Raw genomic sequence first — 13,037 nt, 5'->3', positions numbered from 1 at the left:
CGTCCCCCCAATGGATGTGTAGCAGTATAAGAAAATAGCGCCCCCCAATGGGTGTGTAGCACTATAAGAAAATAGCGCCCCCAATGGGTGTGTAGCAATATAAGAAAATAGCGCCCCCCAATGGGTGTTTAGCAATATAAGAAAATAGGGTCACCCCAATGGGTGTTTAGCAATGTAAGAAAATAGCGCCCCCAATGGGTGTGTAGCAATATAAGAAAATAGCGCCCCCCAATGGGTGTGTAGCAATATAAGAAAATAGCGCCCCCCAATGGGTGTGTAGCAATATAAGAAAATAGCGCCCCCCAATGGGTGTGTAGCAATATAAGAAAATAGTGTCACCCCAATGGGTGTGTAGCAATATAAGGAAATAGCTCCCCCCAATGGGTGTTTAGCAATATAAGAAAATAGCGCCCCCCAATGGGTGTGTAGCAATATAAGAAAATAGCGCCCCCCAATGGGTGTGTAGCAATATAAGAAAATAGCGCCCCCCAATGGGTGTGTAGCAATATAAGAAAATAGCGCCCCCCAATGGGTGTGTAGCAATATAAGAAAATAGTGTCACCCCAATGGGTGTATAGCAATATAAGGAAATAGCTCCCCCCAATGGGTGTTTAGCAATATAAGAAAATAGCGCCCCCCAATGGGTGTGTAGCAATATAAGAAAATAGCGCCCCCCCAATGGGTGTGTAGCAATATAAGAAAATAGCGTCCCCCAATGGGTGTTTAGCAATATAAGAAAATAGCGCCCCCCAATGGGTGTTTAGCAATATAAGAAAATAGCGTCACCCCAATGGGTGTTTAGCAATATAAGAAAATAGCGCCCCCAATGGGTGTGTAGCAATATAAGAAAATAGCGCCCCCAATGGGTGTGTAGCAATATAAGAAAATAGCGTCCCCCAATGGGTGTGTAGCAATATAAGAAAATAGCGCCCCCAAATGGGTGTGTAGCAATATAAGAAAATAGCGTCCCCCAATGGGTGTGTAGCAATATAAGAAAATAGCGCCCCCCAATGGGCCTGTACCAATATAAGAAAATAGCGTCCCCCAATGGGTGTGTAGCAATATAAGAAAATAGTGTCACCCCAATGGGTGTATAGCAATATAAGGAAATAGCTCCCCCCAATGGGTGTTTAGCAATATAAGAAAATAGCGTCCCCCAATGGGTGTGTAGCAATATAAGAAAATAGCGCCCCCCAATGGGTGTGTAGCAATATAAGAAAATAGTGTCACCCCAATGGGTGTATAGCAATATAAGGAAATAGCTCCCCCCAATGGGTGTTTAGCAATATAAGAAAATAGCGCCCCCCAATGGGTGTGTAGCAATATAAGAAAATAGCGCCCCCCCAATGAGTGTGTAGCAATATAAGAAAATAGCGCCCCCAATGAGTGTGTAGCAATATAAGAAAATAGCGCCCCCCAATGGGTGTTTAGCAATATAAGCAAATAGTGTCGTCCCAATGGGTGTGTAGCAATATAAGAAAATAGCGCCCCCAATGGGTGTTTAGAAATATAAGAAAATAGCTCCCCCCAATGGGTGTGTAGCAATATAAGAAAATAGCGCCCCCAATGGGTGTTTAGCAATATAAGAAAATAGCGCCCCCAATGGGTGTGTAGCAATATAAGAAAATAGCGCCCCCCAATGGGTGTTTAGCAATATAAGAAAATAGCGCCCCCCAATGGGCCTGTACCAATATAAGAAAATAGCGTCCCCCAATGGGTGTTTAGCAATATAAGAAAATAGCGTCCCCCAATGGGTGTGTAGCAATATAAGAAAATAGCGCCCCCAATGGGTGTGTAGCAATATAAGAAAATAGCGTCCCCCAATGGGTGTGTAGCAATATAAGAAAATAGCGCCCCCCAATGGGTGTTTAGCAATATAAGAAAATAGCGTCACCCCAATGGGTGTTTAGCAATATAAGAAAATAGCGTCCCCCAATGGGTGTGTAGCAATATAAGAAAATAGCGTCCCCAATGGGTGTGTAGCAATATAAGAAAATAGCGCCCCCCAATGGGTGTGTAGCAATATAAGAAAATAGCGTCCCCCAATGGGTGTTTAGCAATATAAGAAAATAGCGTCCCCCAATGGGTGTTCAGCAATATAAGAAAATAGCGCCCCCCAATGGGTGTTTAGCAATATAAGAAAATAGCGTCACCCCAATGGGTGTTTAGCAATATAAGAAAATAGCGCCCCCAATGGGTGTGTAGCAATATAAGAAAATAGCGCCCCCAATGGGTGTGTAGCAATATAAGAAAATAGCGTCCCCCAATGGGTGTGTAGCAATATAAGAAAATAGCGCCCCCAATGGGTGTGTAGCAATATAAGAAAATAGCGTCCCCCAATGGGTGTGTAGCAATATAAGAAAATAGCGCCCCCCAATGGGCCTGTACCAATATAAGAAAATAGCGTCCCCCAATGGGTGTGTAGCAATATAAGAAAATAGCGTCCCCCAATGGGCCTGTACCAATATAAGAAAATAGCGTCCCCCAATGGGCCTGTACCAATATAAGAAAATAGCGCCCCCAATGGGTGTTTAGCAATATAAGAAAATAGCGTCCCCCAATGGGCCTGTACCAATATAAGAAAATAGCGCCCCCCAATGGGTGTGTACCAATATAAGAAAATAGCTCCCCCAATGGGTGTTTAGCAATATAAGAAAATAGCGTCCCCCAATGGGCCTGTACCAATATAAGAAAATAGCGCCCCCCAATGGGTGTGTACCAATATAAGAAAATAGCGCCCCCAATGGGTGTTTAGCAATATAAGAAAATAGCGCCCCCCAATGGGTGTGTAGCAATATAAGAAAATAGCGCCCCCCAATGGGTGTGTAGCAATATAAGAAAATAGCGCCCCCCAATGGGTGTGTAGCAATATAAGAAAATAGCACCCCCAATGGGTGTTTAGCAATATAAGAAAATAGCGCCCCCCAATGGGTGTGTAGCAATAGAAGAAAATAGCGCCCCCCAATGGGTGTTTAGCAATATAAGAAAATAGCGCCCCCCAATGGGTGTGTAGCAATATAAGAAAATAGCGTCCCCCAATGGGCCTGTACCAATATAAGAAAATAGCGCCCCCCAATGGGTTTGTAGCAATATAAGAAAATAGCGTCCCCAAATGGGTGTGTAGCAATATAAGAAAATAGCGTCCCCCAATGGGTGTTTAGCAATATAAGAAAATAGCGTCCCCCAATGGGTGTGTAGCAATATAAGAAAATAGCGTCACCCCAATGGGTGTGTACCAATATAAGAAAATAGCGCCCCCCAATGGGTGTGTAGCAATATAAGAAAATAGCGCCCCCCAATGGGTGTGTAGCAATATAAGAAAATAGCGCCCCCAATGGGTGTGTAGCAATATAAGAAAATAGCGCCCCCCAATGGGTGTGTAGCAATATAAGAAAATAGTGCCCCCCAATGGGTGTGTAGCAATATAAGAAAATAGCGCCCCCCAATGGGTGTTTAGCAATATAAGAAAATAGCGCCCCCAATGGGTGTGTAGCAATATAAGAAAATAGCGCCCCCCAATGGGTGTGTAGCAATATAAGAAAATAGCGCCCCCCAATGGGTGTTTAGCAATATAAGAAAATAGCGCCCCCCCAATGGGTGTGTAGCAATATAAGAAAATAGCGTCACCCCAATGGGTGTGTAGCAATATAAGAAAATAGCGCCCCCCAATGGGTGTTTAGCAATATAAGAAAATAGCGCCCCCAATGGGTGTTTAGCAATATAAGAAAATAGCGCCCCCCCAATGGGTGTGTAGCAATATAAGAAAATAGCGTCACCCCAATGGGTGTGTAGCAATATAAGAAAATAGCGTCCCCCAATGGGTGTGTAGCAATATAAGAAAATAGCGCCCCCCCAATGAGTGTGTAGCAATATAAGAAAATAGCGCCCCCAATGAGTGTGTAGCAATATAAGAAAATAGCGCCCCCCAATGGGTGTGTAGCAATATAAGAAAATAGCGCCCCCCAATGGGTGGGTAGCAATATAAAAAATAGCACCCCCAATGGGTGTGTAGCAATATAAGAAAATAGCGTCCCCCAATGGGTGTTTAGCAATATAAGAAAATAGCGCCCCCCAATGGGTGTGTAGCAATATAAGAAAATAGCGCCCCCCAATGGGTGTGTAGCAATATAAGAAAATAGCGCCCCCCAATGGGTGGGTAGCAATATAAAAAATAGCACCCCCAATGGGTGTGTAGCAATATAAGAAAATAGCGCCCCCCAATGGGTGTGTAGCAATATAAGAAAATAGCGCCCCCCAATGGGTGTTTAGCAATATAAGAAAATAGCGCCCCCAATGGGTGTGTAGCAATATAAGAAAATAGCGCCCCCCAATGGGTGTTTAGCAATATAAGAAAATAGCGCCCCCCAATGGGCCTGTACCAATATAAGAAAATAGCGTCCCCCAATGGGTGTTTAGCAATATAAGAAAATAGCGTCCCCCAATGGGTGTGTAGCAATATAAGAAAATAGCGCCCCCAATGGGTGTGTAGCAATATAAGAAAATAGCGTCCCCCAATGGGTGTGTAGCAATATAAGAAAATAGCGCCCCCAATGGGTGTGTAGCAATATAAGAAAATAGCGTCCCCCAATGGGTGTGTAGCAATATAAGAAAATAGCGCCCCCCAATGGGCCTGTACCAATATAAGAAAATAGCGTCCCCCAATGGGTGTGTAGCAATATAAGAAAATAGCGTCCCCCAATGGGCCTGTACCAATATAAGAAAATAGCGTCCCCCAATGGGCCTGTACCAATATAAGAAAATAGCGCCCCCAATGGGTGTTTAGCAATATAAGAAAATAGCGTCCCCCAATGGGCCTGTACCAATATAAGAAAATAGCGCCCCCCAATGGGTGTGTACCAATATAAGAAAATAGCGCCCCCAATGGGTGTTTAGCAATATAAGAAAATAGCGTCACCCCAATGGGCCTGTACCAATATAAGAAAATAGCGCCCCCCAATGGGTGTGTACCAATATAAGAAAATAGCGCCCCCCAATGGGTGTGTAGCAATATAAGAAAATAGCGTCCCCCAATGGGCCTGTACCAATATAAGAAAATAGCGCCCCCCAATGGGTGTGTACCAATATAAGAAAATAGCGCCCCCAATGGGTGTTTAGCAATATAAGAAAATAGCGCCCCCCAATGGGCCTGTACCAATATAAGAAAATAGCGTCCCCCAATGGGTGTGTAGCAATATAAGAAAATAGCGTTCCCCAATGGGTGTGTAGCAATATAAGAAAATAGCGCCCCCCAATGGGTGTGTAGCAATATAAGAAAATAGCGCCCCCCAATGGGTGTGTAGCAATATAAGAAAATAGCACCCCCAATGGGTGTTTAGCAATATAAGAAAATAGCGCCCCCCAATGGGTGTGTAGCAATATAAGAAAATAGCGCCCCCCAATGGGTGTTTAGCAATATAAGAAAATAGCGCCCCCCAATGGGTGTGTAGCAATATAAGAAAATAGCGCCCCCCAATGGGTGTTTAGCAATATAAGAAAATAGCGCCCCCCAATGGGTGTGTAGCAATATAAGAAAATAGCGCCCCCCAATGGGTGTTTAGCAATATAAGAAAATAGCGCCCCCCAATGGGTGTGTAGCAATATAAGAAAATAGCGTCCCCCAATGGGCCTGTACCAATATAAGAAAATAGCTCCCCCCAATGGGTTTGTAGCAATATAAGAAAATAGCGCCCCCCAATGGGTGTGTAGCAATATAAGAAAATAGCACCCCCAATGGGTGTTTAGCAATATAAGAAAATAGCGCCCCCCAATGGGTGTGTAGCAATATAAGAAAATAGCGCCCCCCAATGGGTGTTTAGCAATATAAGAAAATAGCGCCCCCCAATGGGTGTGTAGCAATATAAGAAAATAGCGTCCCCCAATGGGCCTGTACCAATATAAGAAAATAGCTCCCCCCAATGGGTTTGTAGCAATATAAGAAAATAGCGCCCCCCAATGGGTGTGTAGCAATATAAGAAAATAGCACCCCCAATGGGTGTTTAGCAATATAAGAAAATAGCGCCCCCCAATGGGTGTGTAGCAATATAAGAAAATAGCGCCCCCCAATGGGTGTGTAGCAATATAAGAAAATAGCGCCCCCCAATGGGTGTGTAGCAATATAAGAAAATAGCGCCCCCCAATGGGTGTGTAGCAATATAAGAAAATAGCGCCCCCCAATGGGCCTGTACCAATATAAGAAAATAGCTCCCCCCAATGGGTTTGTAGCAATATAAGAAAATAGCGCCCCCCAATGGGTGTGTAGCAATATAAGAAAATAGCACCCCCACTGGGTGTTTAGCAATATAAGAAAATAGCGCCCCCCAATGGGTGTGTAGCAATATAAGAAAATAGCGTCCCCCAATGGGTGTGTAGCAATATAAGAAAATAGCGTCCCCCAATGGGTGTGTAGCAATATAAGAAAATAGCGTCCCCCAATGGGTGTTTAGCAATATAAGAAAATAGCGTCACCCCAATGGGTGTGTAGCAATATAAGAAAATAGCGCCCCCCAATGGGTGTTTAGCAATATAAGAAAATAGCGCCCCCAATGGGTGTGTAGCAATATAAGAAAATAGCGCCCCCCAATGGGTGTTTAGCAATATAAGAAAATAGCGCCCCCCAATGGGCCTGTACCAATATAAGAAAATAGCTCCCCCCAATGGGTTTGTAGCAATATAAGAAAATAGCGTCCCCCAATGGGCCTGTACCAATATAAGAAAATAGCGTCCCCCAATGGGTGTGTAGCAATATAAGAAAATAGCGCCCCCCAATGGGTGTGTAGCAATATAAGAAAATAGCTCCCCCAAATGGGTGTGTAGCAATATAAGAAAATAGCGCCCCCCAATGGGCCTGTACCAATATAAGAAAATAGCGTCCCCCAATGGGTGTGTAGCAGTATAAGGAAATAGCGCCCCCAATGGGTGTGTAGCAATATAAGAAAATAGCGCCCCCCAATGGGTGTTTAGCAATATAAGAAAATAGCGTCCCCCAATGGGTGTGTAGCAATATAAGAAAATAGCGCCCCCCAATGGGTGTTTAGCAATATAAGAAAATAGCGTCCCCCAATGGGTGTGTAGCAATATAAGAAAATAGCGCCCCCCAATGGGTGTTTAGCAATATAAGAAAATAGCGCCCCCCAATGGGCCTGTACCAATATAAGAAAATAGCTCCCCCCAATGGGTTTGTAGCAATATAAGAAAATAGCGTCCCCCAATGGGCCTGTACCAATATAAGAAAATAGCGTCCCCCAATGGGTGTGTAGCAATATAAGAAAATAGCGCCCCCCAATGGGTGTGTAGCAATATAAGAAAATAGCTCCCCCAAATGGGTGTGTAGCAATATAAGAAAATAGCGCCCCCCAATGGGCCTGTACCAATATAAGAAAATAGCGTCCCCCAATGGGTGTGTAGCAATATAAGAAAATAGTGTCACCCCAATGGGTGTGTAGCAGTATAAGAAAATAGCGCCCCCAATGGGTGTGTAGCAATATAAGGAAATAGCGCCCCCCAATGGGTGTGTAGCAATATAAGAAAATAGCGCCCCCCAATGGGTGTGTAGCAATATAAGAAAATAGCGCCCCCCAATGGGTGTGTAGCAATATAAGAAAATAGCGCCCCCCAATGGGCCTGTACCAATATAAGAAAATAGCGCCCCCCAATGGGTGTGTAGCAATATAAGAAAATAGCGCCCCCCAATGGGCCTGTACCAATATAAGAAAATAGCGCCCCCCAATGGGCCTGTACCAATATAAGAAAATAGCGCCCACCAATGGGCCTGTACCAATATAAGAAAATAGCGCCCCCCAATGGGTGTGTAGCAGCTGTGAGATGGAATTCTTGTGAAATTTCTGATATTTTATAAATAAACAGAAAACATATTGGCTTAAATGTTTCACTATCATAGAGCAAAAAATCACGGGGACATGATGAAACATTCCAGTTATTGCCACATAACGTGACACGTCAGAATGGAAACATTTGCCCTGGCTAATGCTACACACAAAAACAAATATTAATATATATAATGTCATTCCCCAGTATAAAAATACATGTTAAACCAAAATAATGGTATCAGCCACAAATCTCCTGTATATAAAACAGAAAACCTGCCATTAAACAAATAAATAAAATCCGCAGATCTGATAGGTGGCGGCTGATCCATCAGTTCATTCTTACGGTAAGTTTGATGGGAGTCACACTTTTGCTGTCAGCAGGTTCTTCTTGGCCTGATTCCGGGCCACTGTCGGTCCCCAATGGAATAGAAGCCTCAGCCTTTCCCTCGGCGTCGGTGGGCCTACTGGGATTGTCCGATGCCTCTTCTTTCTCTACGTGCAAAGCACAATTTCCCATCATTAGTTTATCTGTTGGGAGGGTAAATACAGGAGCGGACACAGACAGAAGAGGGCCCCTGTGTAAGGACAATATACGGGCCCTACTTTGGAGGAGGAAGTGGCCCCCTAACCTCTTGGGCCCCTATGCGATTGCACAGGTTTCACCAACGCTATTTTCGTTCCTGGATAAATATAATCCTAAAGTGAACAATCACTCATCTGCACTGTCCCATTGATTAGCACTGGCCCGAGTGCTGGCCTTTATTTTCATGGATGGCGCTCAGACCGAATATACGGTTGTGTGAACGAGCCTTACCCGACATACAAACCCAAGCGTCAGGAAGTCTCAGATGCATCTGCCATTACAGATAATCGACAACAGTCTCCGATATTTACAGACTATCCGTGAATTTATAGGAGCAAGGCAACCTTCTTTTTTCTTCCTGGGCCCAAAAAGTGAGAGGGCCACTTCTACCTCCAAAGCAGGGTGAAATGTGCATTATGATGAGACATATGTCGTTCTTGCACAGGGCCCTTGTCTGTCCGTGTCCGCCCCTCACTACATGTATGATAATGGGACACACGCAGTGTTTTTTCTTACTGCCACCAGATGGATCCAGTGAGTTTGGGTCAGCGGATCTTATGGTCAGGTCTGTTCTGTCTGTGAGTGGAGGGTTAATACCGTCTTCATCTGGTCCTGTGCTCTGTGCTTCCAGCTCTTCTGGTTCTAGGTGAAATAAATGTGAAGCATTCTGAGGACTATTCTCATTGGCAGCAGCAATGTCTTCTGGAAATACTGGAGTGTTGGCAGGAACAATCCGGAGTAAAATACGCACGGTTCTGCAGGAGGTTTTGATGCGTTTTTTTAACAGAACTGAAACTGCTTCAAATTTGCAAGGGAAAAATATGCAGCGTGTGCATGAGAGCTCAGAAATGTCATTCACTCTGAAGGCCCTAAAAAACTGCAAAATGCGTGGGAAAACTCGGCAAAAATGCAATGTGTGAATATGATTTACCTTCCATCAATCTGAAAGGTTTTTTTTTACATATTTTCTAGTTAGGGGAGCACAGCAGGCAGTGTTAGGGGAGTACAGCTGGCAGTCTTAGTGGAGCACAGCTGGCAGTGTTAGGGGAGCACAGCTGGCAGTGTTAGGGGAGCACAGCTGGCAGTGTTAGGGGATCACAGCTGGCAGTGTTAGGGGAGCACAGCTGGCAGTGCTAGTGGAGCACAGCTGGCACTGTTAGTGGAGCACAGCTGGTAGTGTTAGTGGAGCACACCTGGCAGTGTTAGTGGAGCACAGCAGGCAGTGTTAGGGGAGCACAGCTGACAGTGTTAGGGGAGCACAGCTGACAGTGTTAGGGGAGCACAGCTGACAGTGTTAGGGGAGCACAGCTGGCAGTGTTAGGGGAGCACAGCTGGCAGTGTTAGGGGAGCACAGCTTGCAGTGTTAGTGGAGCACAGCTTGCAGTGTTAGTGGAGCACAGCTAGCAGTGTTAGGGGATCACAGCTGGTAGTGTTAGGGGAGCACAGCTGGCAGTGTTAGGGGAGCACAGCTGACAGTGTTAGGGGATCACAGCTGGCAGTGCTAGTGGAGCACAGCTGGCAGTGTTAGTGGAGCACAGCTGGCACTGTTAATGGAGCACAGCTGACACTGTTAGTGGAGCACAGCTGGCAGTGTTAGTGGAGCACAGCTTGCACTGTTAATGGAGCACAGCTGGCACTGTTAGCGCAGCACAGCTGACACTGTTAATGGAGCACAGCTGACAGTGTTAGGGGAGCACAGCTGACAGTGTTAGGGGAGCACAGCTGACAGTGTTAGTGGAGGCTCTCTGGCACTTTTAATAGTGCACTGGCTGGTACTGATAGTGGAGGCTCTCTGGCACTGTTAATAGGGCACTGGCTGGTAGTGATAGTGGAGGCTCTCTGGTACTGTTAATAGGGCGCTGGCTGGTAGTGATAGTGGAGGCTCTCTGGCACTGTTAATAGGGCGCTGGCTGGTAGTGATAGTGGAGGCTCTCTGGCAATGTTAATAGGGCGCTGACTGGTAGTGATAGTGGAGGCTCTCTGGCACTGTTAATAGGGCACTGGCTGGTAGTGATAGTGGAGGCTCTCTGGCACTGTTAATAGGGCACTGGCTGGTACTGATAGTGGAGGCTCTCTGGCACTGTTAATAGGGCACTGGCTGGTACTGATAGTGGAGGCTCTCTGGCACTGTTAATAGGGCACTGGCTGGTAGTGATAGTGGAGGCTCTCTGGCACTGTTAATAGGGCACTGGCTGGTAGTGATAGTGGAGGCTCTCTGGCACTGTTAATAGGGCACTGGCTGGTAGTGATAGTGGAGGCTCTCTGGCACTGTTAATAGGGCGCTGGCTGGTAGTGATAGTGGAGGCTCTCTGGCACTGTTAATAGGGCGCTGGCTGGTAGAGATAGTGGAGGCTCTCTGGCACTGTTAATAGGGCGCTGGCTGGTAGTGATAGTGGAGGCTCCTGGCACTGTTAATAGGGCGCTGGCTGGTACTGAAAGTGGAGGCTCTCTGGCACTGTTAATAGGGCACTGGCTGGTACTGATAGTGGAGGCTCCTGGCACTGTTAATAGGGCGCTGGCTGGTAGTGATAGTGGAGGCTCTCTGGCACTGTTAATAGGGTGCTGGCTGGTAGTGATAGTGGAGGCTCTCTGGCACTGTTAATAGGGCGCTGGCTGGTAGTGATAGTGGAGGCTCTCTGGCAATGTTAATAGGGCGCTGACTGGTAGTGATAGTGGAGGCTCCTGGCACTGTTAATAGGGCGCTGGCTGGTAGTGATAGTGGAGGCTCTCTGGCACTGTTAATAGGGCGCTGGCTGGTAGTGATAGTGGAGGCTCCTGGCACTGTTAATAGGGCGCTGGCTGGTACTGAAAGTGGAGGCTCTCTGGCACTGTTAATAGGGCGCTGGCTGGTAGTGATAGTGGAGGCTCCTGGCACTGTTAATAGGGCGCTGGCTGGTAGTGATAGTGGAGGCTCTCTGGCACTGTTAATAGGGCGCTGGCTGGTAGTGATAGTGGAGGCTCCTGGCACTGTTAATAGGGCACTGGCTGGTACTGAAAGTGGAGGCTCTCTGGCACTGTTAATAGGGCGCTGGCTGGTACTGATAGTGGAGGCTCTCTGGCACTGTTAATAGGGCGCTGGCTGGTACTGAAAGTGGAGGCTCTCTGGCACTGTTAATAGGGCGCTGGCTGGTACTGATAGTGGAGGCTACCTGGCTGTTATCTCTGGCTGAATATGATTGTCAGCTTTATGTACTATGGATTTTCTGTTAAACCTGCCAACCACGGATTAACCACAGATGGTTGTACAAGCTGCAGAAAGCCGGACTACCGACAGACTGGCAGAGCGAACACACTACCAATCTCTGCTCCGCCATATAGGCCTAGTACAGGACCAGAGGAGTTTTCCTGTTTATTAGATCCTTTCAGTGGACGGGTCGTGTTAATGAGACTTCAGTCCTGGAATGTAGTATCTGGGTATTATATGTCCTGCATAATCCATATTATAGGAAAACAATATAGAAGTGTGTCATATAATGCACACTGCAGCATAGGATAATGTATAGTATTATAATATACTGCCTAATAATACACATAATAATCTAATCTAAGACACATTATAGCTTACTAATGAGAGCGAGTTAGGATACAGAGAAGATGTATAAGTAAGATGTCCTATAATACCCATGGTAATGTGATATAACACTGCACAGAATAAGATGGCTATAATGCACGCGATAGAATAACACACAGAGTAATGTGATATAACACTGCAGCACACAGCCACAAGCCTCTCACCCACTGCTATCTCCACTGCCAGCTCCTCTCGCCGGGAGCTCTTGAAGAACAGCAGCGCTGATGCGCCCTCCTCCTCCTCCGTGCTCTCGTTCAGAAACCGCAGAAGCTTCACTTCATCTTCCCCATCGTTCCGGTTGAGCAGCTCCTCAAAGCAATTCGGATCCGTCAAGCCAAATCCGCAGATCACACGATCCCGGATCCACTCCAGGCGCGGATCGTCCATGGCCGAGGTCTCCGCGGGACGCTGCCTTTCAGTTTGTGGTGTGTAACTATGGCAACGCGACGCTGCCTGCCCTAGTAACAGAGACTGCGGTGGCCGTGTGAGTACAAACTAGAGGTGAAGTATTCAGCGCTCCCCCTGCTGGAAAGGATGCAGCACTGCACCACTCTATCGATGGCGATAAAGTGATATTGCGCTTTTCCATAGTGACATTACAGCTAATGATTTCCAATGTTGTCATATCGCGACTTGCTACCTATCACAACTACTACAGCAGGTTACAAGTTTTTTAAGGCCCTTTTCACATTACGTTCGTGGCCATAGTCAGTAGTTCTGTGCGGCTGACGCTCATACACCCTGCAAACGGCCATTGACTATAATGGTGCCTACAGTCACCGTGTGCTCAGTCTTGTGGCGTGTGCTCCTAGAAGCGAACGATTAGCTGTAGTAGACTGCTACCAGTGTCCCCCTCTGGGCGTAGATGTCCGAAAATGATGCTCCACATACCACACGGTTACTCTGTCGGCACCATTAGGCCACGTGCACACGATGAGTGTTTGGTGAGTTTTTTACCTCAGTATTTCACGCGGCTGAAGTTGGTTTCTTATTCGTCAGTTTCTTATTCGGCAATTTTTTCCTCTCCTTCATATTTCACCAGGCTTCAGTTGGTTTC

General features: G+C 46.2%; 1 protein-coding gene across 1 annotated transcript in view; it reads right to left on the bottom strand.

The window, feature by feature from the left end:
• DNAH10 (dynein axonemal heavy chain 10) overlaps positions 1-12,376 on the bottom strand; it is a 309,396-nt gene extending 297,020 nt beyond the window's left edge. The window contains exons 1-3 of the mRNA XM_073586115.1: positions 12,145-12,376; positions 8,926-9,051; positions 8,170-8,318 (exon numbers count right to left, since the gene is read on the bottom strand). Coding sequence (XP_073442216.1) covers positions 8,170-8,318; positions 8,926-9,051; positions 12,145-12,367 — 498 coding nt within the window. The 5' untranslated portion in view covers positions 12,368-12,376. The remainder of the gene's footprint in view (positions 1-8,169; positions 8,319-8,925; positions 9,052-12,144) is intronic.
• Positions 12,377-13,037: the final 661 nt, after the last annotated feature.

The sequence above is a fragment of the Dendrobates tinctorius genome, unplaced genomic scaffold, assembly GCF_039654945.1.
Source record: "Dendrobates tinctorius isolate UK_male_01 unplaced genomic scaffold, ASM3965494v1 ptg000090l, whole genome shotgun sequence".
Lineage (NCBI taxonomy): Eukaryota > Metazoa > Chordata > Amphibia > Anura > Dendrobatidae > Dendrobates > Dendrobates tinctorius.
Note: the sequence above shows the minus strand (reverse complement) of the source record. Positions and strands in the feature narration are given on the sequence as shown.